This window comes from Heloderma suspectum, chromosome 1 (genome assembly GCF_057233095.1).
Source record: "Heloderma suspectum isolate Gila_16-S chromosome 1, 16-S_ref, whole genome shotgun sequence".
Classification (NCBI taxonomy): Eukaryota; Metazoa; Chordata; class Lepidosauria; order Squamata; family Helodermatidae; genus Heloderma; species Heloderma suspectum.
This window is the reverse complement of record NC_139458.1, coordinates 121,731,116-121,757,898: the sequence shown is the minus strand read 5'-3', so window position 1 is coordinate 121,757,898 and position 26,783 is coordinate 121,731,116. Positions and strand designations below refer to the sequence as shown.

Sequence of the window (26,783 nt, the reverse complement as noted above, 5' to 3'; positions counted from 1 at the left end):
GGTGTCAAATGGCAGCTGGCCCCAGCTGAGCTGATGGCGGAAGCATTACTTCTCTCTCTGATGCAGCCAGGTAGAATGGCTGCAGATGGAGAGAGTTCGAGGATGACAAGAGAACCAAGTGGCAGCTGGTCCCAGGTGCAATGCATGTGTTCACTGAGGAGGGAATTGAACTTTACCAGTGACAAATATTGCAGCTCGAGTTTGGGGGAAATGTACCAAAGTCTGCATCCTGTGTGTGGCAGTTCATGAACCCAACTGAGGCACCCATGAGGCCTTTCTTTTCCCATGGAAGCTGCTTATGTTCCCAGCATGCCTAACAATCTCAGCCCTCAGTGACCAGCTTTTAAGCAAGAGCCAGGAAAACAAATATCCCAATTGGCAGTAACTGTCCTATGGTTCTGTCTGTTTTGCTTTCAGTGGGACTATAAACCACACTCTTGCTCTTGGTCCACAAAGATTAAAGTTGGAGCAACCTTAACACACCGAAAGTTCACAGAGTTAATGGAAATTACCTACAGCCATTCTCTGAGCTACTTTATAAAGAATGAAAGCCTTGGAAGGGTCCTTAGAGGTTATCTAGTCCAACTCCATCTCAATTCAGGACCTGAAATGTAGGATGCAACCCTGAGAGAGGGCTGTCCAACCAATGCCTAAATACCTCTGGCAAAGGAGAGCCCACCACCTCCCAATGTAGTCTGTTCCACTGTTTTTCCTGATTTTTAGCAAAAATCTGCGTCCCTGCAATTTCCATCCATTGGGTCTAGTCATACCCTCTGGAACAACAGATAACAAATCTGCTCCATCTTCTGCATGAGAGTCCTCCAAACAGTTGAAGATCACTACCATGGCTCCCTTTAATCTTCTCTTCTCCATACCCAGCTCTTCATCCATCCCTCATAGGACTTGGTTTCCACTTGAAACCTGAACTTCCCTGCCTCTAATTTTAGCAGTACTATCGCACAACCAATCAGCAGCAACAACAAAATCTACAGAACATGTTGGCCTTTTGACCAGTGAAATGTTTATTGTTTAGTATCTCTATATGCATATACAGTGTTTTACATTAAAAAGAACAAATACACACAACAGAACACTCTCTAAACTGAAAAAAGAAAACAAAACAAACATGAAAGATTACAACATTTGCATTGTATTTGCTTCTGAGTTCATACTAATTTAGTTTTCACTGCAGTTATTTGAGATCCGTGGTCCACATATCCATTTTATTTTAAGTGTAACTGGTTGAGGGTAGGCACAAAGGACTTGTTTCATGTTTTCAAAGTACTTAAAACATTGTTGATTAGTGAAAAAATAATTTGCAACTCACCTGATGAGATCTGATGGCTTAGCTTGATTGCTATCTGTAAGTATTAATCATATGCAGCGAAAATTTTATTTGGAGAGGTGCTCTGGGTAAAATGATACAAATGAATTTCCTGCGACCTCTATTACACCGTCAAGCACAAATGGGAAAGAATGGGGAAAAATTTCTGTTATCTAAAATCTCTAATTATTCACTGTGTTCTCTCCCAATCACCTGTAACTTCATATTCCAGGACTGCTTTTCATTCAGACCTCTGAGTACTCTGCATATTTCAAGGCTATTGAAATAACAAAGATGTAAAGCCATCACTGCAGATCCTGTAGGATGTCACAAGGTGACATCTCACTCCTCCTCAAAGCGTACTCTGCCATCACTCTGGCAGTAGCTCAGCTGGCTCTGTAGCTGCTCTGAGGTGCTGTGCACACACAGCAGCCAGCTGCGGGGCATGCTCGCGGCAATTCCAATTGGTTTGACTGAGCCTAGTGTATTAGCAGCAGGTGTCCTAACTGATGCCAAAGCACGCCCTCCAAAAAGCCTTTCCCCATGCATCTGAACGGGGGAACCACATTTAGCAAATCACTATCCATCTGAATGGGGAAAAGTTCTGCACATGAGCAATTTAGGAAATGATGCTAATGTTGCCCGCAGGACCTCCTGTTCCGCAATGGTAGCCAGCGCAATGATGCCATGCTGCTGTAGAATGCCAGAAATCAATCAGAAGGGGCAGAGAGAGTGGCAACAGGGGATACTGGGTTTCGGGGAGTTTAGCAGAGCGCTGCCCTGCCATACTTTGATTTAAACTACGTCTGCTGCGATCCAGTCCACCACTGTGATCAGCCTGCAGCCATCTCTTCTGCAGCCAACGGCATAGAATCCTTGCACGTGTGCAGTCCACTGCCATTTGCGTAAGCATCTGTGAACTCTAGCGCTAATCCAACAGTGGCATTAGAAGAGGACTAGAACCATCGCATTGCCTACCTCCAACCAGCTGGGGAAGAAGTCTGGCAAGGGAGGAGCTGCTATAGGCAGAAACTGCTCCCGGACAGGTGGATGATCGCTCCACAGTTGGTGAACCACGATCATAAGAATAACTCAACTTAATTAATGTTATAGCTCAGTGGAAAAATACTATCTGTTGCATCTTTTCTAGAAAATGTGGTTCTGTAACAGAAACATTCAATAGCACCAGTCTCTTTCCCCAACATGGACTATGTTATTCTGAAAGCACTGTTGACTCTGACAGTGGACTCCTCCTCAAGGGTTCACTGCTGAAAGTCAACACTGAATTGAAACGAAATGTGGCCAGCACCCAATTTACTGAGCCTACACAGAAACATCTGGGTGGTGGTTGAAGTACCACTGCAAATTGTGTATTTGTGCCACACTGGAGTTGTAAATATTCCTGCTAAAATGTAAGAAGAGCTGAAAATGTATGGAGGTGGAAGTCCTGGATTAACTGTGGTACTTGACCAGCAAAGGTTGTCATGTACTGGGTGAGCTGGTCTGACCTTCCCTTGACACCTGCTGCTTTTACTCACAACTCTGCGAAGTTTATGTTAAAGGGCCTATTCACACATGGCATTTTTAAGGTAATTTCATCAGCTCCATTTTATGCATCTGATGAAGTGGGCTCGAGCACACAAACACACATGCTATAATAAATTTGTGGGTCTTTAAGGTGCTACATCATAGGGAATTGGAATGCTAAAGTAGGAAGTCAAGAAATCACCGGGATAACAGGCAGGCATGGCCTTGGTGTACAAAATGAAGCAGGACAAAAGCTAATAGAGTTTTGCCAAGAGAACACGCTGATCATAGCAAACATACTTTTCCAACAGCACAAGAGGCGACTCTACACATGGACGTCACCAGATGGTCAATATCGAAATCAGATTATGTCCTTTGCAGTCAAAGATGGAGAAGCTCTATACAGTCAGTAAAAACAAGACCTGGAGCTGACTGTGGCTCAGATCATGAGCTGCTTCTTGCAAAATTTCAGCTTAAATTGAAGAACGTAGGGAAAACCACTAAACCATTCAGGTATGACATAAATCATATCCCTTATGAATATACAGTGGAGGTGAGGAATAGATTTCAGGGATTAGACCTGATAGACAGAGTGCCTCAGGAACTATGGACGGAGGTCCGTAACATTGTTCAGGAGGCAGCAACTCAATCCATCCCAAAGAAAAAGAAATGCAAGAAAGCAAAGTGGCTGTCTGAGGAGGCTTTACAAGTAGCTGAAGAAAGAAGGGAAGTGAAAAGCAAGGGAGAAAGGGGGAGATATATCCAACTGAATGCAGAGTTCCAGAGAATAGCAAGGAGAGACAAGAAGGCCTTCTTAAATGAACAATGCAAAGAAATCGAGGAAAACAACAGAATGGGAAAGACTAGAGATCTCTTCAAGAAAATTGGAGATCTCAAGGGAACGTTTTGTGCAAAGACGGGCATGATAAAGGACAAAGAAGGCAGGGACCTAACAGAAGCAGATGAGATTCAGAAGAGGTGGAAAGAATATACAGAAGAACTATACAGGAAAGATCTGAATGTCCCTGATAGCCATGATAGTGCGGTCACTGAACTTGAGCCGGACATCCTCGAGAGTGAAGTCAAGTGGGCCTTAGGAAGCATTAGTAACAACAAAGCTAGTGGAGATGACAGTCTTCCAGCTGAGCTATTTAAGATCCTAAAAGATGATGCTGTTAAAGTGCTGCACTCAATGTGCCAACACATTTGGAACACTCAACAATGGCCGCAAGACTGGAAAAGGTCAATTTACATTCCAATTCCAAAGAAGGGCAACGCCAAAGAGTGTTCAAACTACCGCACAATTGCGCTCATTTCACATGCCAGCAAGGTGATGCTCAAAATCCTACAAGCTAGGCTTCAGCAGTATGCGAACCGAGAACTACCGGAAGTACAAGCTGGGTTTCAAAGAGGCAGAGGAACTAGAGATCAAATCGCCAATGTTCGCTGGATCATGGAGAAAGCAAGAGAATTCCAGAAAAACGTCTATTTCTGCTTCATTGACTACGCTCAAGCCTTTGATTGTGTGGATCACAACAAACTGTGGCAAATTCTGAAAGTGATGGGAGTACCAGACCACCTTACCTGTCTCCTGAGAAACCTGTACGAGGGTCAAGAAGCAACAGTAAGAACCAGACATGGAACAACCGAGTGGTTCAAAATTGGGAAAGGAGTACGACAAGGCTGCATATTGTCACCCTGCTTATTTAACTTATATGCAGAGTACATCATGAGAAACGCCGGGTTGGATGAATCACAGGTCGGAATTAAGATTGATTAAGAGTGCCGAAGAATTGTTGCTTTCGAACTGTGGTGCTGGAGAAGACTCTTACGAGTCCCCTGGATTGCAAGGAGGTCAAATCAGTCAATCCTAAAGGAAATCAACCCTGAGTGCTCATTGGAAGGACAGATACTGAAGCTGAAGCTCAAATATTTTGGCCACCTAATGCGAAGAGAAAACTCTCTGGAAAAGACCCTGATGCTGGGAAAGACTGAAGGCAAAAGGAGAAGGGGATGGCAGAGGATGAGATGGCTAGATAGCATCACCGATGCAATGAATATGAACTTGAGCATGCTCCGGGAGAGAGCGCAGGACAGGAAGGCCTGGCATGCTATGGTCCATGGGGTCACGAAGAGTCGGACACGACTGAACGACTGAACAACAACAAAAGGTGCTACATAACTCTGATGTGTTTAGCTTTTTATGCTGGACACTGAAGATGTTTTAAATGTACACCTAAAAGCATAAGGTGTAAATGCAACAGGTTCGTGGTAGCAAACATAACATAATGGGTACACTCATCAAAGAGCCAGGATTGGCTGCAGCTCTCTGTGGGACATACACTTGTTGGCAAGCCTGCGCCCACTGCTGCGAATGTGTGAATGAGCCCCAGGTAAATCTGATGTCAATTTTTTTAATAAATGTTATACTGCTTTAGTCATGCTACTCTTGACTGAAGAGTGTTATGCCCTATAATTCAGCCAAAGTTTAGTATTTTGAAGTCCCATTGATCCCAGGTTTTAAGCACATTCTTAACTCCCAGCAATAGGATTTATCAGGATCATTTCCTTAATTTTTTAAAATTAATTGGCTATGCTGGTTTAGGATGATGGGAGTTGTAGGCCAAAACATCTGGAGGGCCACAAGTTGCCCACCCTTGTTTTAAAGATTATTAGTTAACAAGCAAAATTAGTGGAGTTGGGGAACAAACCACAACAAAGTGGACAGACTGATTTTTTTTACTTAAGCACAGGGCTGCCACCGCTATATACATGCATGGTATGCATATTGCTTGGCAGCAGCTAAATAAAAAGGCAGTACAAACCCTTCAAATCAAAATTCCAGTGTTGCAGTATAGGCAAGCCCTGATCACAGCAGGAGTCTGAGCTGCAACATCTGCATGCAGTATTTGCACGTTAGGGCTAGGTTTAAAGAAGTCAATTGTCCAAAATTAAAACCAAGGTGCAGACAGCTTTTTCCTCCATGGCGTTCATTTGTGTTTTGTTCTGGGATTTTGCCTGAAACCTACTCTTTTAATATAGAACAATAGTACCTGCAAATACTGACCATTGCGTTGAATTTTTTAAAAATCTTATCTGAAACAAAATAGTATTAATAAATGCTGCTTCTGAAAAAACATTGTGCAAGCTTCTAAAAATGACTTTTAATACTGTAGTGCACCATATTATAATAGTGCTTATATACATGCTTCCCATTTTGGAGGGAAGGCAGGTAGTGAAGCATGATTACTAATCCAATTTTTGCTTTTCTAAAGATGCATAAAACCAGATCCTTCGCTGATCCAAGCCAACACAGCTCCTTCAACTTTAAGGGCACTGCTTAGCTTGATTTTCAGAAACTGTGCATCTGGCATCCAAATGTCCCAATCCAGCCAGGATGATTTGTGTGCAAAAGCAGTCTTCCAGACACATGGCAGTTGCAAAGGCAGGTACAAATCTGCAGGCATAGCACCATTCACATGTTCACGCTCAACACCATTCAACAGGCTGGATGCACCTGGGGATATGCATTCCTGTACGGAGCACACAGGTTGCAATACACAACTAGTTGTCCACAACTACAGCCTATAGTGGTTCAGGCTGCAATCCTAGACACACTTACCTTCATGTAAGATCCATAGAACTCAATGGGATTTACTTCTGAGTAAATATGGATAGGGTTGCACTGTGAAAGTGAAATCCTAGGCACGGCTGTGCAGAAGTAAGTCCCACTGAGTTCAGTGAGACTTACCCCAAAGTAAGTGTGTCTAGGATTGCAGTCTCGGTGATTTACAAAAAGCAACAAAAAAGTCAGAGCCAGACATGCACTTTACATAATGGATCTCTAGATCTGGGATCACGTTTCCTGCCTTTCCACATTGAAAGTATTTTTCCTTTCTCTCCCCAAAGAATAGCCATGATACCCAATCCAAATAATCACTTACAGTACAATCCTATCCATATCTACTCAGACACGGGGCTTACTTCCAGGTAAGCAGGTACAGGACCGCAGCCTTAAGTGCCCAATAGTGCTCATATAAATGGCAGGTGAACAAATAAAGAGAGATGGGGAGAAGTTGATTGTTTTTCTGAGGGTTTTTCTGCAGATGGTCTCTCAATATTGTTAAATTGCTGATGCATTTTAAGTATTGGTTGCTTTGTTTATTCTTGCTTACAACAGTTAATAAAATAATTTTCAAAAACCATTATTTTTAACATTCTAGTATGTTATTGTTTAGCTGCTGTTAGGTACCCTCTCCCCAAATTAACTTCATTCACATTTTGTTTCACCTTCCATCATTAGTATAAAAGTGGGGAGGCTCCCACTCCAGATATCCAGGCACCTAGAAGCATGTTAGGCATATACTGCTGTAGGAAAACATCTCTGTCATTGAACTGGTACTTCTCTGCCAGTGCTGATGATGGGGAAGGGAGAGGAAAGGGCCAGAATTAGTTTTCCTCACAGACCAAACAGATGACAGGCACTGTCTGTTTGGCAGTGCAGGAGTATCATGCACACATCCCCATGTGCTGGATGTGGTTTTCTTCTCACACTCAGATAGCACCCTTTTGCACATGTAGGACCAAGAGCTTTCTACATGAAGCATTTCTTGTGCGCTCGTTATTCCTCACTCATGGATTTTTTGGGTTCTTTAGATGACACCGTGACCCTCCAGTTTCACTTCTGTTTTTTCAGAGGGGGGGAAATGGAGTATTATTTCTGAAAGGTATTTTCCTACTTGTGTATTTGCACTATTCTGCTATAGCACAGCACCACCTAGAGGTTATGTAGTGGAAAAACAGGAAAGGAAAAGCTCTTTGTGTAGAGCTCGGATCTCAATTCTGCGACAAAACCAAAAGTGGATTAACAGCCTTGTATACAAAAGCTCTGGCTTGCTGTATCTGCTTTTGGTTTAATTGCAGAACTGAGATCCGAGCGCTACACAGAGCTTTTCCTTTCCTGCTTTTCTGCTACATAACCTCTAGGTGGCGGTGTGCTATACTGGAATATTGCAATTACACAAGTAGGAAAGTATCTTCCTTTTGTTTTCAAAAATAATACATTATTTTCCTCACTCTAAAAAAAATCAGGAAAGTGCTCTTAAAAACAGATGCGAAACTGGAGGGTCACAACATTGTCTAAAAAACCCATAAACAACCATAAGGAATCATGAGTTTCCACCATTCCAAGATGGCAGAAACAGAAACAGAATGCAAAAACAGGTTTTACTTTTGTTTGCTCAAAAACAAAAATGTTAGTAATCAATTTGTTGCACATTTATACCATTTCTCCGTGAATCCCAGATCCAAGACTGTCCACAACTAGTCATGTTGTGTGTGTGTGCTTGTGTGTGCAGGAGGTGGGGGTATTCAAAATTAATGACAAAGTAATGACAAAATTAAGCTAGGAGAATTTGCCTGTGAATGTCTGCTTCACATTTATTTCACTTCTGCAACAAGTGAACAAGGGAAAGTGGCAGGCTGTTCAGAAATAATTGCCCACCTGTTATTAAACTGCTGGCTTAGGAACATGGGCTTAATAAATATCTTTAAAATAACTAAAACAATCACATTAACTTATGTCAGGAAGCTACACAAAATAACATCTCTAGAGATGCTGGAAGCTAATCTGCCTCAAAGGAGGTTGTAAAGCATGGAGAGGGTTATGAAAACTGAATAATGTGCAAAAACAAGTCCTTTACTTAGGATTATTTTCTTCCAAAAGGGGAAAAATATTTAAATGGTACTCCAAAAACTAACCCAAAAGCAAATAGCGGGCATGTTAATCAAGACTGCAAACACTTTGAAGGAACCAGGATTCTGCAACTAGTGTTGCCAAAACAAAATTAAGCTGCCTCAAACTGGAAATACATTAGGGCCACATCTTCCACAACCTGGTGCCCTCCAGATTTTTTGGACTTCAACTTCCAACAGCCCCAGACAGAATGGCCAATGGTCAGAAATGCTGGGAGTTGTAATCCAAAATATCTGCAGGTCACCAGGTTAGGAAAGGCTGCATTAGAGTAATATTTTCCATTATATTATTTCTTCCCCAATGGATAGGGTACAAATAAAGCGCTATCTTGTTCAGTTACTCAGTAGTAACCCCCCCATGGTGCAAACAAAACAACAAGACAAGTGTGAAACCATAAAGGAAACTCGTGCTTTCAAAAGTAAGTGCCATTATACAATAAATTATTCCAGAATTGTATAGTCAGAGACCATGCATTTGAATATACCAGCTGCTACTAGCAAATTGCTTTTCTGATTTTCAAATTGCTTTTTCTTAGAGCAAAGGACTGTCTTGCAAATAATATTTAAGTAAGACTTTTAGTCATCTTCCTATTCCTTTTCTTTAGGTCCTTGCTACCCCACCCCACCTCAGGAAAATTACCAAATGAGAATATTTCTTCCAAACCAGTCTTTGCAGGGTAGGAAAACCTTTGAAAAATCTGAAGACACGGGGATCGCAGAGGACACCCTACCAAGGCAGAGTCCACTCTGGGGCCAGCAGCTGGCTGGCTGAAGATGCCAACCTGCGAAATCCCCCTATTGCCCTTTCCTCCTAACCAGATACAATTTCCTTCATGAATGAAATGCTGCCAGTATTATGCAACTGCATTAAAACCGAGAGATTATGCATCTCTGTGACATTTCAAAGCAGGCTTTTCATTCAAGCCCACCAGACTTTCTCAATATCAATAAGGATTGCACCTCCCCACCCCAATTTTCCTCTTTACCTGGGCTCCTGGCGCCTTTTAAAAGCAACACAGCAGGCAGAAATTCAAAAGGTAGTAAAGTCACAGAAGCCATAACAGAAAATAAAAATAACCACAATTGCTTTACTTCTCAAACCAATGTTGTCATTTCTCTACTTAAAGTTAAATACATTTTAAAAAATGAAATACTTCAGATTTAGGGGTTAAAAAAAACAGAATTACACAGAAATGACCGTTCAGAGTTATCACAGATTATTTCTAGGGCAGCTGATTTTTGTAATTATGCATTTTACTTTTCTGCACATACCATTCTACGTCCCGTGTTAAGATAGGGTACTATATCCAAAGCAAAATTTAAAAAAATAGTATTCCTGCTTTATTATTATTTTTCTCCACATCTCAGTTTTTGACCAGCATTTGAAGCAATGGTAACCCTTGCTGTAAAAAAAAGCCCATCCTGAATGCAAATAAATAAATAAATAAATAAAAATTAACAAAATCTTTTGGATGAGGGTTTTTAAAGCAGCAGAACAATCCTAGGAGCTATTTATGCCAGCTAAAAATTATTAAGGATGCTGTTGTTGTTGTTGTTCTTATTATTATCAGGAGAATGGCTGCCAGATCAAACTATGAAAAACAGAGGAAGTGGTAGAACTATCCTATAGACAGGTTCAGAGGCTTGTGGAATTGTGGTGCCCTGAAATGGAAAAAAGAGGTCATTGGTTCTATTATGTGGAACTGGTATTCTCTAGAATAAAAGACCAATTAAAGGAAAGTTCCGTTAACTGTAGAGAAAGTGATGGGTATGAAAACTGCTTAGCATCTGGATAAAGAAGGTAGCGGTGGTAGCCAGCAGACAACCAAGGAGCACTTAACAAGTGGCATTGTGGCATTTCATGTGGCATCTCCAAATGAGGCAGGCAGGCAGGCTGAAAAGTTCTCAACCTAAATAGAATGGAGTGAGCTTAGGCTGAGATCTTTTCAGGTCCCCCCTTGTACAAAAGAGCCTGGTTGTTCAACTGTTACTCAAGCAGAATAAGAGGCCAAGAACCCCATTGTCGAACCCTTACTCAAGCAGAATGTTCTTTCTTTACTCTGTGATTTCAGTGCCATTGCAAAACAAGCGGTTGATTTGAGTAATATTGACTAGATAGTATCACTGATATCAACAAACTGGAACATGTCCAGAGGTGGGCAAAAAAGAGGGTGAGGGGCCTGGAGACCAAGTCCTATGAGGAAAGGTTGAACGAGAGGGGTAAATTTAGCCTGGCAGAAAGACAATTAACAGTGCAGTCCTAGGCATGTTTGGACATCCCCAGCCAACTTGGATAGATGCCATGGATGACAGGCCAGATTTTTATTTTCTGTTGCTCCAGAACGTGGAACTGAACCAATGGGTTCAGATAACAAGGGATTTCAACTAAACTTTAGAAAGAACTTTCTGATGTTGCGAGTTGTTTAACAGTGGGATTCGAGAAAACATTCCCTAGCTAGATTTTGAGGGCCAGAATATGCTACAGGTCACTTTTGAATACTAGAGTGTACGTATGTGAAAATTTGATGTAGGAATATTAACAGGAAAAAAAATGTAAACTACCTGGAATATATTGAAGACTTCTTCAGAGATGTTGCTGCTTAAGAAATGCTTTTCCGGAAAAAAACAGGCTCTTTTCATCAGGTTCTCTTTTTCTAAGTTTTTATAGATAAGCAAATAAAAGCGGCCGCACAGCTAGTTTTGTAAGCAAGGCTAAAGTACTTTGTATATTCTAACTGTTCAGACCAAAAGGAAATAAACACTTAAACAACACAGGGTGCAATGCTATGCATGTTGAAATAGAAAAACGTTCTACAACTCCCAGCATTCCCCAGCAAGCATAGCTCTCTGAGGAATGCTGGGAGTTGTAGGACTTTTTTCTGTCTAAACAGACATAGGATTGAGTCCTTAAACACTTAAATGACCTCCACTTACTAGATTGTGAAGAGACGTGAACAAAGAAAAAAACACACCAAAAAAACACATTGTGGTTAATAAGTAAGATGTATTCCCCACAAAGTTTCACAAACAACCAGGAGGGCAAACATCCAGGGTCTTCACACTGACTGCTGCAATGCGGGTCAACTGAACCCATTTTGCAACCTGACACATTAATAATAATAACAATAATAATAATAATAGGGAAACTGCTGACATGCAACTTTTCCAAACTGCACCTCCCAGTCTGATCCGTAGTGACTCAGTGCTGCCCAATGAAAAGGAATGAGTGTCTTGGGAGCGTGGGATACTGATTGGTCTCTCAGCACTTTGGTGATAGGCTGTACCTGTAGGCATGACCCGCATTGCAGCTGTAGGGATGAAGGCACCTGCAGACTCCACAGCTCTGGCTGGAGGTGGTGGGAAAGCAACTCGATAGTCATGTGCACATGTACACAGAGACAGGTGCATATCCACACATGCGCAAATACATGGAAGCCCCTAGGCTTCATTGTAAATAAATATTGTTCCCTGATAATCCACTGAGTTCATAGTAGAAATGCCAACTTGCTAATGCTTGTTAGAGATCCATAACATGGCCCTTGTTCACCGTAAGCAGAGCACCTATTACATAGTGTGCATCACTGCCAATGCTTCCTCCTTCAATACATTGACTTCATTTGGGATTTTGGAGGGGGTGGGAGGAAAAGATGGCTCCCTATTCCTTCCAGACCATCGTGACACAGCAGTGACAGCAGGATGGGCAAGCAGGTCATTTTCTTGGCCAATGAATTCAGCCAACAAAGCAGCTTGTGACTGAGACTTCGAGAACATTTGGATGTTTTTCTGTTCCATGTTTTGGTGCTCTGATCTGAGATTATTCATGCCGGAAATGGTCTGCTAGAAAAGTGGATTCACCATAGATCATTACCTGCTTTTTTGTTTTTAAACCAACATTTTTCATTTCCTGTTTCCCCACCCTTCCCCACAAGCCTGAGAAGATTGTTGCATTTCGTTGTTGCTTTTAAGTCTGCAGAACAACAGATGCTCCGCAGGATTCACATTCAGAAGAAAGCCTTTGAACGGCCTACCAACAAATGGTTGTATGAATCTAGAATTCAGACTGGTTTCTCCCAGGGATAGCACAAGCTTTACTACCCATATAAACTCCCACAGGTGCTCCTGCATCTTATTTGGGCCCCAGGGACTCCTTGTGTAGATTATTTCACAGTTGTACTGTAATGCACGCAAAAATGGGGCTTGGTCAGACATCGCTGAGGCTTGTTTTCATATGACTTGACACATTCAGTGTTAAAGGCGAGGTCTTAAACCCCAATGTACTCTCTAGCCACCCCTTTTTCAAAACAAACAAAAAACAAACATTGTCTTGAAATGAGACTTCTCCACCTGGAATGTTCAGCACCAGCTTCAGTATTATACAAATACAGTGAAGTATTAGAGAGGCCTCCCAAAGCTTCCAAAATGGAAAAGGTCAAACAGTAGGTTCTGTAGAAACAATCTAAACTTCCAGTGTGGCTTCTGCACTCCAGCAAACTGAACTTGAGGACAGCTAGTTAAATACTAACAAAAATGCTTCGAGGAAGCAAGATCTGCCATCATTAATTAGCCTAAAAAGTCAGAGACACCCTCAGGGATGAATGCTGGTACAGCACCCACCACAGAGTTTGAGAGTCAGCTGGCACCATCGCCGTCTACTTCCTCTTTCTGAAGACCTCGTCATCTCTGCTCTCCACAGCAGAAAGTGCAATGAGCATCTGAGCTGCATAGTAGGTGGCCATGATGATGACCCGCGAGTAGGGCACAGGAAAGCAGAATTTGTTGACAGCAATGGTCAGGTCTGACACCATGAACAGCACTGAGCCAATGCAAGCCGAGAGCTTGGTCCAAGTCCAAAGGTCATTGCACAGCTGCACACCAGCCATGGCCCGCCAGCCCATGAAGCCAATCAGGGCAACATAGACAGCTACCAGGTAGGTAAATGGGCCCGAGAGGTAGGAATACAGGAACGTGTAGCAGAAACTGGACATCAGGGCCATCACGAGGCCAGCTTTCGGGTCTAAAGGCTTCATCCCAAATGCTGAGGAATACAGGATGTGTGTGATGGCAAACATCAGCAACCCTGGGAAAGGAGGAATCAATGAAATATGAGCGAATGGGGAACAAAGTGGCTAGCATTTATTACAACAGTAATTTTAGAATAACGCAAAACAAAAGGTATAACTGAAAATCATATATTCTACCTCCAATCCAGTTACCTGGGAGCTGGTGCTAATAAAGACAATACGGCACCACCCACACACAAAGGGGAGGTACTGGTAGAATCGGGGTATCCCCAAGGTTTGCAAAAGTACAAAAATGTTCTAGAAAAACTCTGGCTCGATATTAGAACATATGATTTGCATGCAGAAGGTCCCAGGTTCACTCCCTGGCATCTTGAGGTAGGACTGGAAAAATTCCTGCCTGAAACCCTGGAGAGCTGCTACCAGTCAGTGTCGACAGTACTGGGCTAGATGGACCAATGGTCTGACTCCGTATAACGCAGCTTCCCGTGTTCCTGTGTAAAGAAAACCCATGGAAGGGCCCCCAAACAACTGAATATTGAGCATGCTCACTGCCCATGGAACTCCGACTGACTGTTGAGAGGGGAGAAAATGAAAAGCAGGTAGGAGGGGAAATGGAGCGAAGTGGCTGGAAAAGGAGGATGGAGGAAGAGACTCCTAGATTGAAAAAAAGGGTAGAGAGAACCATTTCATTGTCTGGATAGGTCCTTGCCTGGTTCATACTATTTTTAAATGTCCCCTGGAATGGACATCAGAGCTGCCCATAGACATCAATAGAGAAATAGAAGATTTTACTGTCGCTGCAGTTGGGCACCAGTGCGTCCTCCTCAAAGAACTCCAAACAGACCGATGAGGACTGAGTAGGCCCAGTGGGCATGGAATGTTGATTGACTCTTGAGGTGGGGTGAGGAGACAGAAAACCAGGGGTGTGGGACAGAGAGCTGGAGTGGAATAGCTGGAACAGAAACAGTCCACATGGCAACATTTTATTGCAAGGCCCCACTTGTACTATTATATTAGAAGATCTAAGAGTAGGAGCAATGCCTTCCTTTTAAATATTACAGAGAAAGTTCAGACGTACTGGTGACTGGTCTGCCTTGGTTTATTGAACAATAAAGGTTTTACACGTGGCATTATGTAAAACAGGCAGATGGTAAGACATATGTAATAACATCTTAATCATACCAAAGTGCTTGTAGAGAAATAAACCCATAAAAAGTAGCCTTAAGATCTGGGTGTATTTCTGATCCAAGGGTACTACAGTAGCGCCATCACTAAGAAGCAAGTTTTAAGCGCTCCTGGTTAAGCAGTTAAACTGTATTTCTGGAGAGTACTTGAGTGTATTGAAGAAAATAAAAGTTTAATTTCTAAATCAGTTTATCTGGATTCTAAAGGTGAGGACTTCTAAGGCTTCGATGTTTGTTTCAAAATTCCATGGGTACAATGTTAAGGTCAAATTAGAGGATTCCAATTAGCCTCAAGGCCATTTTAAGATACAATTAACTTATGGGAGGAACAGCTAAAAAGGTTATTGTTGTTTTTTGGTATCACACACACCCTTTAACTAGTACATAGGTGTTTACACATGATCTGCTTTAGCCTTCCTATTAAAACAAAATTAGGTGCATAAACTAGGAGTCTGGCCTGCCTCTTTTCTTTCTCTCCATTTCATTGTGAATGCATTGTTATACCAATGGTTGTTTGTTGCCCATGAGAGCAATCTCTCTTCCCATTTCTGAGGGGAGATGAGTATGTCTCAAGACCCAGCTACATTGTATATTTTGTAAAATGCAATGCACATTGATTATGCTAAGTAAATGAATGCATTATTATCATCATCATCATCATCATCATCAATTATATTACACACATGTGCATGTAATAAAATCCTGACAGGAGAAACAGCTTTGGGAGGGTGATTTGGAATGGAGAAGTGGCAGGGGGGAGAGGCTGCTTAACCCTCGCCACCATGGGATTCCAAACACATGCCTGCCTCTCAGCCACGTTTCTTCACACAAGGGAGCAGTCTGTTCATGGAAGTACTGTAATGCATGGGCCGAGAACTCAGGATCTTAGTTGTGGCAATTGCCACAATCTCAAAAGCGGCTATATATGCACATACACATACATACACATTTCCAGACTGTAATGCTCTTTGTAGTTAAACAGAAACTCCGCTAAAGTGCATGAGCACCTCTCTGTTGATTTGGAACCAGGTTGACAAGAACTGACTCATTACAGAGGCCCAATTTAGGGAAGAAAGTGGGGCAGTCCCACTGCCATCACCACCATATTTCATACTCTATACAACTGTGCCCAAAGAGTAGCTTTATCTGCAGTCAGCTCAATGGTTCAACACAATGACATTATTGTTAGAAATAATTGCATGGGCCTACTTACTAGCTATGCATGCCAAAGGTATAAATCCCTTTGCTTAAAAAATAACAGTGACTATCTGATCTGTGTTAACAAGTTATGGTTATTATATAAGAAAAGTAACCACAATAAATCTCTTGAAAATGAAATACAGTGCAGTTTTGGTATTTAGTTTGAATACAGACAAGAGTGGGCCTTTGAAGCTTCTTGCAAATTGTATTCCCCACTGAAATCTCTCAGCCCCACCCCTACTGAATTTTAAAAGAGTGCCTCTGACTCACCACCTATTATATCTGACAAACACAGGGACAATGGATTGATGCCCTTTCTTCAGTAGGCATGAGGAACCTTTTTTTTTCTGTTGAGGGCTGCATTCACTTGTGGGTAATCTGTCGGAGGCCACACCTCAGCAGGTGGGACCAAAGCCAGTATTGGGTGGGGCTAGTGCCAAAAGCGGCCATGGCCACTTAATCGCCTCTCTCTCCCTCACCCTTACCCTCTCCCTCTCTCTGACACCTCATTCTCTCTCTTCTTCTCTGCCCAGTAGACTCCTGAGGGAGGGAGAGGTCGCTCTTGCCAGAGGTCCAAACTGATCACCCTGTTGCTGCCCCACAAAGCATTTTAAGATGATCAGATCAGTGGAAATGGCATAGTGTTGCAGAAACACTATGGGGTGAGGGTGGAAATCAATGGCCAGTGTTTTGACACAATGCCCTGAAGCTGATGCGAGCCATACCAGAGGATGGATTTTAAAGTTACCGTGGCAAGTTTTAAAATGTCTAATTTGCAGGAAGATGTCTTAGATCTGCAAAAGAACAGCACCTGCCTTCTTAGGATCTGGCGCTCAGTCTTGGCACAGCTTGCCAAACCAGATCCTGACTTCTCAAAGCAGTTGAGACATGCTGTGTCAGCAGAATATCTGCAACAGCTGCCGTGGTGCTGATCTCATCACCAGCTCACTCCTCTGCCCACGAGGGGAAGCAGCATGTATCTGTCAAAGAGCACAGAAAGGATTTCCTTCCCTGCTTCTCTGAGTCATGCTGTGCCTTGGGCTACATGTCACACTCCATATCCTTTCAAAGGAGGGTTGCTTACTGGGGGGTGAGGGAAACGCCAGGCTCCAAACAGAGAGAAGGCCGCAAGACACAGGGTTCTCTACGGGCACATAGGCACTGAGGCTTCCCACCCCCCACCCCGTTCTTTGGCAGTGGATATCCCCATCCAGTACATCCAAGCTGTCCCCCTTGTTTGCACTTCTTTGTTGTTTTCCAAAAAGTCAAACGTGCTAATATTAGAAGCATGCTGGTCAATGCACTCAGACTGGAGGCAAGGAATAGCCTTGAGAGAAGGCTGTGTGATTGAACCATGATTGTCTGTGGTGTGCAACCTCACCCTGCTCTTGTCCCTGGACAGAACGAGTTATTACAGGAAAACAAAGGCCCATTCCCCAAAATGGCATAGCTGTATGTAGCTCTTCCTGTCTCTCCCATAACCTCCGGCAAAACTCACAACATGACATCATCAGACTGATATTTTCACTTCAGTCCATTTTGGGGGGAAACCTGTGTCATCTGTGGGGTCAAGCTTGGGCTTTTGTTCACAGAGTTTCCAGGTTTTTGTAATGCTCCCAAAACCTGCAACATTTGTTTACCAAAAATGGTAGTAGGACAAAAGAAAAGTGTGTATGCCATATGTAATATTAGCTTTATCATACTACCTTCAACTCTTGGTAAAACTACCGTCTGTCTCCAGCCTAAGATACAGGCTGGAGACTTCCAGAGGAGGCTTTTAGGATGCAATCCTATGCATGTTTAGATGCAAAAAAAGTTCTACAACATCCAGCATTCCCCAGCCAGCATGGCTGGCTGGGGAATACTGGGAGTTATAGGACTTTTTTCTGTCTAAACATGCATAGGATTGCACCTTTATTATGCAATCACGCTGCTTCAGTCACAGAATGTTATAGGGGGTCTAGATGTCATTGTCTTCCATTTGTAAACCTCCCATGTTTTCCCACTACTTCTTCCATCTTTTTTCCTTACCACAGAAAATCAGTTAAGGAGGAAAAGACAGAATAGCTGCACAATATCTTTTGATTGGAAGCACTAGGGGTGGCTCCAGGCGTAAGGTGAGAGAGAAAATATGCCAGGGCCGCCCCCTTCCCCCACCCCATGCTCCCTTACCTTTACCTTTGCCGCCTGATGCGGGCATGTCACCCTGCTTCATGGGTGGGCTGGCCCTGACTAGGAATCATCTGTCTGGAAGTATCCAAAGTCAGGGAGCCAGGGCAGATGGCAGAGTCCTCCTGCAAACATCAGTGTTACTTGCACACTTAATCATTTACAGTACATGACAGTACATTTACAGTACACTTATAGTACATGACATGTACCCTGAAGGCTCAGTTGCCAAGGCAGGCCCCCTTCCAGACTGATATACCCACTGACCGTGAACAAAGTAGCCTTGCTCTTGCCAGATGAGGAATGCATCTCCTACAGCTGAGAATATCAAACCAGCAAAGATTCTACAGGGGCTGCGATGGGCCATCAGAAAATTGATCCCATGTGCCAGCAAGAAGACCCATAAGCAGAAGATGGGCAGACACTTGATGAGGGCGCTGAACCAGGAAGGGCTGGATGTCGGCAGCCAAAGGACGAAATAGACACAGGTGGCTTTGAAAAAGGGCACAAGCTTAGGACCTTCACTCTTCACCTGGAAGAAACGAGAAGGTGGGTTGTGAGTAGGGCATTTTTTTCCTCCCCTCAAATAAATTGGTTGAGGCCACAGAGATGCTATAAACAACAACTCCAGGTCATTCCCCTCAGCTCTAAAAGCCTGCTTCCCTTTTTGTTCAGCAATCTTGCTGACCATCAGCAGTTACAAGAACAAAGGTTTCTTGAACTTTACCATACTTCTTTTTTTCCCCCTCAGTGTCATGGGCTGTACAGTCTCAGAATCTCCCTGCCAAAAATACAGGCTTAAGAGATTTGAGTTTATTCCCTGTAAAGCACAAAAGCCTTGGAAACCAATCTTATTCATTATGCTGACTTTAAAGAGTGATACTGTTTAGGGCCGGCTCACACATGTTCCCCCCCCATTCCATGAGGGTGTGTGGGGCAGGGGGGGAACACGACTTGTTGTACATTGACATATAGTGCCATTTCTGAAAGTCATAGGCACACCCATCATTTCTATATATTTTATTATTTATTATTAACAATTATAAGCTGCCTCATTTGCTTAATAACTATCCACCTTTGATGCCAGTTAAATGGGCAAGTATGCAAAAGAGGGCCTTTTCCACAGTGGCCCCACACTTCTGGGATGGGTCGCTATTGGGGGTCCATTAGGTCCCATCATTGCAAGCCTTTAGGAAGGCCCTGAAGACTTACTTGTTTTCTCTGGCTTTCTCCTGGGTATGTTTCAGTATACTGTTCTGGGTTTTAGCTGCAATTGTGTTTTATATTCAATTACCTAGATGTCTTACTGATGATGTCTGTTGCTTTTATTTATTGTTGGCTGTTTTATAATTGTTAAATAGAGCTTTCCTGTATGGGATTTTCTTGTGTAAACTCCTTGGGAGGCCTTTTGCCAAAAAAGCAGTCTAGGAATAGTTTAAATAAATAAATAACTATAAAGCTATTGAGGCGGTTCTATTGTGTATATATATTGGGAACCTGCCCCCAATTTAGCAATATGTGGCCCTGGAACAAACTAGTGGTAGACATTTCACTGAGGTCAGGAAACCCACTATGCAAATTACATGTTTGAAAAGCTCACATTGGCCCTGGAATTGGCCCTGCCATTTGTGTATATCAGGGGTGCAGAACCATTTTGGATGGGGGGCTGGATGACTCCCTCACCCTGTGGGCTGACATCCTGCCTGACATCAGTGGGAGTAGCTATGCTCACCTGTCGTCATTTGCTCCCCGCCCTCCGGAGGAACACTATGGGCCAGACTGAGGAGACCAGCCAGCACCCCTGCACCCCTGGTGTAGAGAGATGGGACCAAAGATGTATGTATGTATGTATGTATGTATTTATTTATTTTCTGGGCTCATTGATGGTAGGGATGGGGGGAAAAAAAGCTTTACGCACAAATCCAGTTGCAAAATGGTGGAGAAATCCACAATGGATTCAAATGAGATCAGATTTCTGTGAATCTGACCTGCAGATTCCACCGTGGACTGGCGTTTTCTGAGTTGCGTAGACTCGCAGACTGGTTTTTTTTGGGAGATTTGCACAAATGTGCATTTCTGCTAATGCGCACTTGCACAAGTATACATTTGCAAACAAATGTTCTCGTACAAAAAATCTGATTCCATCAATGAGCAGATGACAGAATGAAAGATGCCTGGCAATCTGCAAAATGCAGACGGAACACATTTATCAAAATGTGTACATCCCAATGTGCGCATGTACTTTTCTTGAGGATAAAAAAAGTAGGGCTTATTTTATTTTCATGTAAGAAAGCCTTCTGGATGCTTTAAAATAAAAATCCTAGCAGATTTTAGTTTTTAGCTCAGCCTCAATCTTAATCAATAGACAGGTTTAAGTCTGCACACATTTAAATGCCCAAAACATTCAAATGAACTTTAGCCTTAGAGGCAGCAGCCTTAGAGATGGCATGCTTGACCAGTTCTAGGATGATTCTGTGCATGCCCAGGCACACTGAATGGAGGATGCAGAGCACAGGTGCTTGGCAAAGTTCCAAAGCTTCTAAACAAAGATTGAATGTGCTGGTCTGTACCACATTGATATCATTCTGATGACAAGCTACACCTGGCAATGGTGATTAGGGATATCGGGCAGCACGTACCCGGCACACATGGGGTGGCGCGCAAACCAGACCTCAGCTCATAATGTGTTATTTGTTAGCTGTCACCCTCACTACAAATTTCAACAAACACTCTAAAGCTGCAACTCTGTGCATACTGGGCGGGATTTCTTTTTGAGTAGGCCTGCCCAGGATCAGGTTTAATATGTTTACACTGTAGTAAACCCACAGAATGGTTTTACATCATCTGCACACTGGAAGCCGATTAAATGTTCGGAAAAAGCATGCCAAGCTGATTTCCTGGTTTGGAACCAATTGCTTTCTAGGAAGTTCTGTAATAAATAATCACATGAGGAAAGAGCTGAAATTGGGCATGGCTCTGAGCAATGCAAGAGAGTCCTGGGGGTTTTCCCAACATCCCAAAGCAATTGCTTAATTTAATCAAGTAGTACAGTGTTCACAACAAACTGTGGCAAATTCTGAAAGAGATGGGGGTACCAGACCACCTTACCTGTCTCCTGAGAAACCTGGACGAGAGTCAAGAAGCAACAGTAAGAACCAGACATGGAATAACCGATTGGTTCAAAATTGGGAAAGGAATACGATAAGGCCGCATATTGTCGCCCTGCTTATTTAACTTATATGCAGAGTACATCATGAGAAACGCCGGGTTGGATGAATCACAGGTCGGAATTAAGATTGCCGGGAGAATTATCAACAACCTCAGATACGCAGATGATACCGCCCTAATGGCAGAAAGCGAAGAGGATCTAAAGAGCCTCTTGTTAAGGGTGAAAGTGGAGAGTGCAAAAGCTGGTTTGAAACTCAACATTAAAAAAACTCAGATCATGGCATCTGGCCCCATCACTTCCTGGCATATGGAAGGGGAAGAAATGGAAGCAGTGACAGATTTTATTTTCTTGGGCTCCAAGATCCCCGCAGACGGTGACTGTAGCCATGAAATTAAAAGACGCTTGCTCCTTGGGAGGACAGCTATGGCAAACCTCGACAGCATAGTAAGAAGCAGAGACATCACCTTGCCAGCAAAGGTCCGTCTAATCAAAGCTATGGTTTTCCCAGAAGTAACGTATGGCTGCGAGAGCTGGACTATAAGGAAGGCTGAGCACCGAAGAATTGATGCTTTTGAACTGTGGTGCTGGAGAAGACTCTTATGAGTCCCCTGGACTGCAAGGTCAAATCAGTCAATCCTAAAGGAAATCAACCCTGAGTGCTCATTGGAAGGACAGATACTGAAGCTGAAGCTCAAATATTTTGGCCACCTAATGTGAAGAGAAAACTCTCTGGAAAAGACCCTGATGCTGGGAACGACTGAAGGCAAAAGGAGAAGGGGACGGCAGAGGATGAGATGGCTAGATAGCATCACTGATGCAATGAATATGGACTTGAGCACGCTCCAGGAGACAGCGCAGGACAGGAAGGCCTGGCATGCTATGGTCCATGGGGTCACAAAGAGTTGGACACGACTGAACGACTGAACAACAACAGTACAGTGTAGAAATTTGTGTTGACTTATCCAAGTCAAGATGTTTCTATTTGGCACTTAAAATCAGCCCACTGAGAATTCCATGCTGACCTCCCCAGCTGCTGTCATTTAACAGTGGCATATTGGCAAAAGGCTTAATCGACCTGCTCTTTTAGTGCGGTGGGCTTCTTTCTTATTTAGAGCCCATGCCTCGGTCTCCCAAAAGTAACATAGCAATTGGATTGAGGTACAGGGTGCTTCCAAATGAGGCTTTCATCATGCAATCGCCCTGCCTCATTCACAGAATTTGCTGGGGCGTGGGGAGAGGGGAACGGCATTGTCTTCCACTTGTAACCAACCCAAGTTTCCCCACAACTTCTTCTATCTTTTTTCTTTCCACAAAAAATCTGCTATGGAGGAAAAGACAGAATAGCTGCATAATGTCTTTCAGTTGGTAGCGCTAGTGGCCAGCTGTCTGGAAGCACCCACCATGGTGTGGTCTGTCTCAAATATGTTCCCAATTCAGTGACCATAAAGCCCAGTTTCTATTAATGATCTGGCGAAAATTCAACTCTTTCAATTCAAGCCATGCACCAATAAACTAGGCTGTTTATTTAAAGGAGTTGCATTGACATGGGACCATACACAACACATGCAAACAGCTCCACAGAGTCTCTGCTGTACATATATATGCCTCTTCCCCCTCTCCTGGGCGGGTTATATTTTCCGTGAAGCCATGTGAAAATATCCTGAAGTTCTAAATGTTTCTTTCTAGAGATGAAGAGGTGGCCCTGTGGTGGTGAAGGCCTTGTTCTGATAACACTCACATGGAGAAAATATTCAGGAATCGAAGTACACAAGTGGGACCTAAAACAGCTGCCTCCCTTCAAAAAGGAGTGCTGCTATTCCTAGTTCTAGCCAGCCATTCCTTCCAAGCAAGGCACTCTGGTCCTCCTCCGCTCCCCCATTTTGTTTTTCTTTTCCAACTGTCACTCAACATTCTGTTGCTACTAAGCATGCTCAGTCCTCAGTGGGCTGTTTTGCTCCCTTAGTTGTCTTCTGTAAAGAGTGTTTGTATTTTTGCAACCCCATGCATGCTGATACTTCTCTCTTGTTTCTCTGTTTTGTAGCCAAAACAGGGGCCCTGGTGGCACTCACCACTTGAGCTCGCTATTATGAGGAGCATGGTGGCTCTGATGTCAGTGGGGCAGTGAATCTGCTCTGGGTTTCAGTCAGATCCAGTCAGAATGCTAAAAGAAGTATCCAAGGTACTTCACACCACCCTACTGACATTGGAGTCACCAGCCTCCACTGAACAGGAGCGATCCTCCTCTTTACTGTACTCCCTTCCTCCTCACTTTAACTCCTCTGTCAGGAAGAGCTATACAGTCAGTAAAGACACTGAAACTTGTGAAGGATTTGATAAACTAAACTATTTTTTCCCATATCAACATTGCCTGAGAGAGTACATTCACCCCACTGGACTATGTGCAAATTTCTACAAAGTTTTCCAGCTGGTTAGGTCACTAGGCAACCCTCCTATGCCTGAGATTTGTACGTGATCTCAGCCAACAACTGGCTCTGTGGCATTATTGCTCCCTGGTTCAGCACAAATAAGAGCCTTTTGCAATCTCCCAAAGCCTCCCTCCTCAGCTGACTGAAGTCATAGAATTGGCAGCCAGCAATGCTTGAATTTTTAAAGAGCAAATGCTGAGTGTTTGCCAGAAGAATATAATTAAATCCTTGGCAATGCATTGCTGCTTTACTTTATTTGGCATCCAAACAAAAAACAAATAAAAAAAAAACCCACCACCTGGCACTACAGTAGAGGTGCAAAGAGAGTGAAAGAGTCACAGAGAATTAATCAAACTGACATTTAAAAAAGGGCCTGCCTATCAAAGGAGGCCTGAATTCCTACATCGCTGTGCACTAGGATAAGTCCTTATAAATAAATACTTTAACAAAAAGTCTATTCAAGAAATTATTAAGTAAGATATTATTTAAATAGCTGTATAGAATTTATTAGGGGATCCTGGATTTTTTTTTAAGGATAGTTGTTACCAGTACCAAAAGCTGGATAGTTTTATTGCTCTTGGATCTCTTATTCCTAGGCCTCCAGAGGGACTAGGTCACATGGTGCAGCCTCCTTGCCAAAACTGAGTAGGTCTGGGTCTACTCAGTGCCAGGATGGGCCACCTCTCTACCCCGAACTCCATCATAGATGGGATATAAATGTAATAAACACGATTTGACAAAGCAGCGTAAGCCATCATGCAGACAGGCAAGAGGAGTTAGGTAGGGTAGAAGAGAGTAACTAATTTCTACCCTAATTTAAGGGAGGTATAAAATCAACCCCACACACCTTGCTGTCCTCAAACTTCCCAAAGCTAGTGCATCCATGCTAACCAGTGACCTCAGTAGCCAAGAAGTGGGGAGCATATATTAGGCCAGGGAGGGGATAAGCCTTCCTCAGCCTAAGAAGTCCCCTTGTTACCTTTGCCTGTTTTCTCAGTCAAGGCGGGCAAGAGCAGGGAACTGTTACAACTGATGTTAGCGTATCTTGTACCGCTTAAAAAACTTGTTAGGTAGTCTGGATGCTACCTAACAGGTCAGGCCTATACATGTCTACACAGAACCGAGTTCAACGGGGCGTAATTACAGGTAAATGTGTATGTGTGGCAGGGGTGGACAATTTTTGTGGGCCCGGGGGTGCATGCGACACCCAGGGACCAACACCCCCCCACAAAAATAGCAGTGGAGGCTGGTGGCTCTGATGTCAGTGGGGTGGTAAATCCATTCTGGGTTTCAGTCACAACCAGTCAGAACTCTAAAGGAGCTATCCAAGGTCCAAAGTCAGAACCAGTTCTCACTGAAACCCGGAGTGGATTTACTGCCCCACTGACATCGGAGCCACCAGCCCCCACTGAAAAATACACACAATGCTTACAAACACACACACACACACACACACACTTTCCCTTCCATCCACATGTCAACTTCCTAGGGCTCAGCAGCTATTTGAGGAGCAGCAATGCAGCTTGCCTTCCCCCCACCCCCGATGTATGGGATTGCAGCCGCAGTCAATGTGAGCTGTAGAAGATACTACAACGGTGATTCTTCAAAAACACCAGCATTTTCCAACAGTCACTTCCTGTCATAGGTAGGAAGAAAAAACTTAAAATACTGCAACGTAGCACCAGCTATAACTTACCCCTTAGCAAGTTTTGCTATCCTTGAACCAAAAAAAAGAGTAAGAAATAAGGTCCTTTTTTAATAATTAAGGAGCATATTATATAATGAAAGATGCAATCCTATTCAAGTTTAGGCAGAAAAAAGTCCTACAATCCCCAGTATTCCCCAGACTGCCATGCTGGGAGTTGTAGGCCTTTTTTTCTGTCAAAACACGCATAAGATTGCACCCAAGTGGTTTTAATTATATGTGTGTGCGCGCGCATGTTAGAGAAAATGATGTGCTTGAGACAGTTTTATGTAAAGATTTTGATATTGCTGTGTAGCCATAAATGCCTTATCTGTATAAAAAAATGCCATAAATATCTATCTATATCCATTCCGATTCTAAAAACATCTTCTGATTGATTGAAGACACTGTATGGTAACCGCTTGTACACACAGCAAATGTCACAATCACCTTTATGGGGGAACCTTATGCAATGATGTAGGCAGATTTCAGTTAATCATGATGTTTAGATATAATCTGGAAGGATTTAACAACCCTCCTACATTTTTCATGCCCTGTCAGTGGTTTAGGCTGCAATCCTCTACACACATACTTATCTGAATTCAGTGTGACTTACTTCTGAGTAGACATGCATAGGATTGAACTGGCAGTCACTTTGTTATAGATGGAGCTAAGAATAGCCTTCAAACACTGCCTAGTATTTCGGTGGCTGATTTATAATGCTGTATTATAAAAAAACAAAAATGTGCATTGCTGTGTTTCCAAGATCCCATTTCCTTGCAGCAGATGAGGCCATGTTCTAGTTATTAAGGGTTCAATCCTATGCATGTTTAGACAGAAAAAATGTCCTGAACTCCCAGCATGGCCCAGCCAGTATGGCTGTCTAAACATGCATAGCGTTGAGCCCTTAATTGGTGTACTATTATGACAGTATATAGGCATTTCATACAGGAAGTTTAATGAGCATTTGAGATATGAGTGGAATGAGCGATAAAGGCCCTGGCTCTGGACCCCAAGCATTCCTTTGGGCATCATCAGAATTGAAGATCATATGGCATAAACATAACTGTGTGTGTGGTTAGCAATGCCTTTTTGAATTATTCATTGGTATTGAAGGAGGACAACATATCCAATAATAAATTAGTATATCATTGGTTACAAGCAGATATTAGAAACTGAGCCCCAAAGCATAGTCCTTGCATTTCCAGAACTCCCTTAATTTTATATCAGCACTTTATGCTTAGTAATGACTATGGGTGAAATGGTTTTCTGGAATTCCTTACTGTTTTCTGGTACCCTGGTATATGTCCCTACCTATCATATTA

The 26,783-nt window shown here is 43.0% G+C and overlaps 1 protein-coding gene across 2 annotated transcripts in view; it reads right to left on the bottom strand.

Moving 5' to 3' along the window:
• TMEM86A (transmembrane protein 86A) overlaps positions 1-26,783 on the bottom strand; it is a 92,311-nt gene that overhangs the window by 34,729 nt on the left and 30,799 nt on the right. Inside the window, exons 2-3 of one of the 2 annotated variants that reach the window (XM_084855400.1) lie at positions 18,447-18,711; positions 13,220-13,682 (exon numbers count right to left, since the gene is read on the bottom strand). In XM_084855400.1, the coding sequence (XP_084711526.1) occupies positions 13,255-13,682; positions 18,447-18,711 (693 nt within the window). In that variant the 3' untranslated portion in view covers positions 13,220-13,254. Of the gene's footprint in view, positions 1-8,532; positions 13,683-18,446; positions 18,712-26,783 lie in introns of those variants that run through there. The other variant, XM_084855391.1, reaches the window with a different exon arrangement.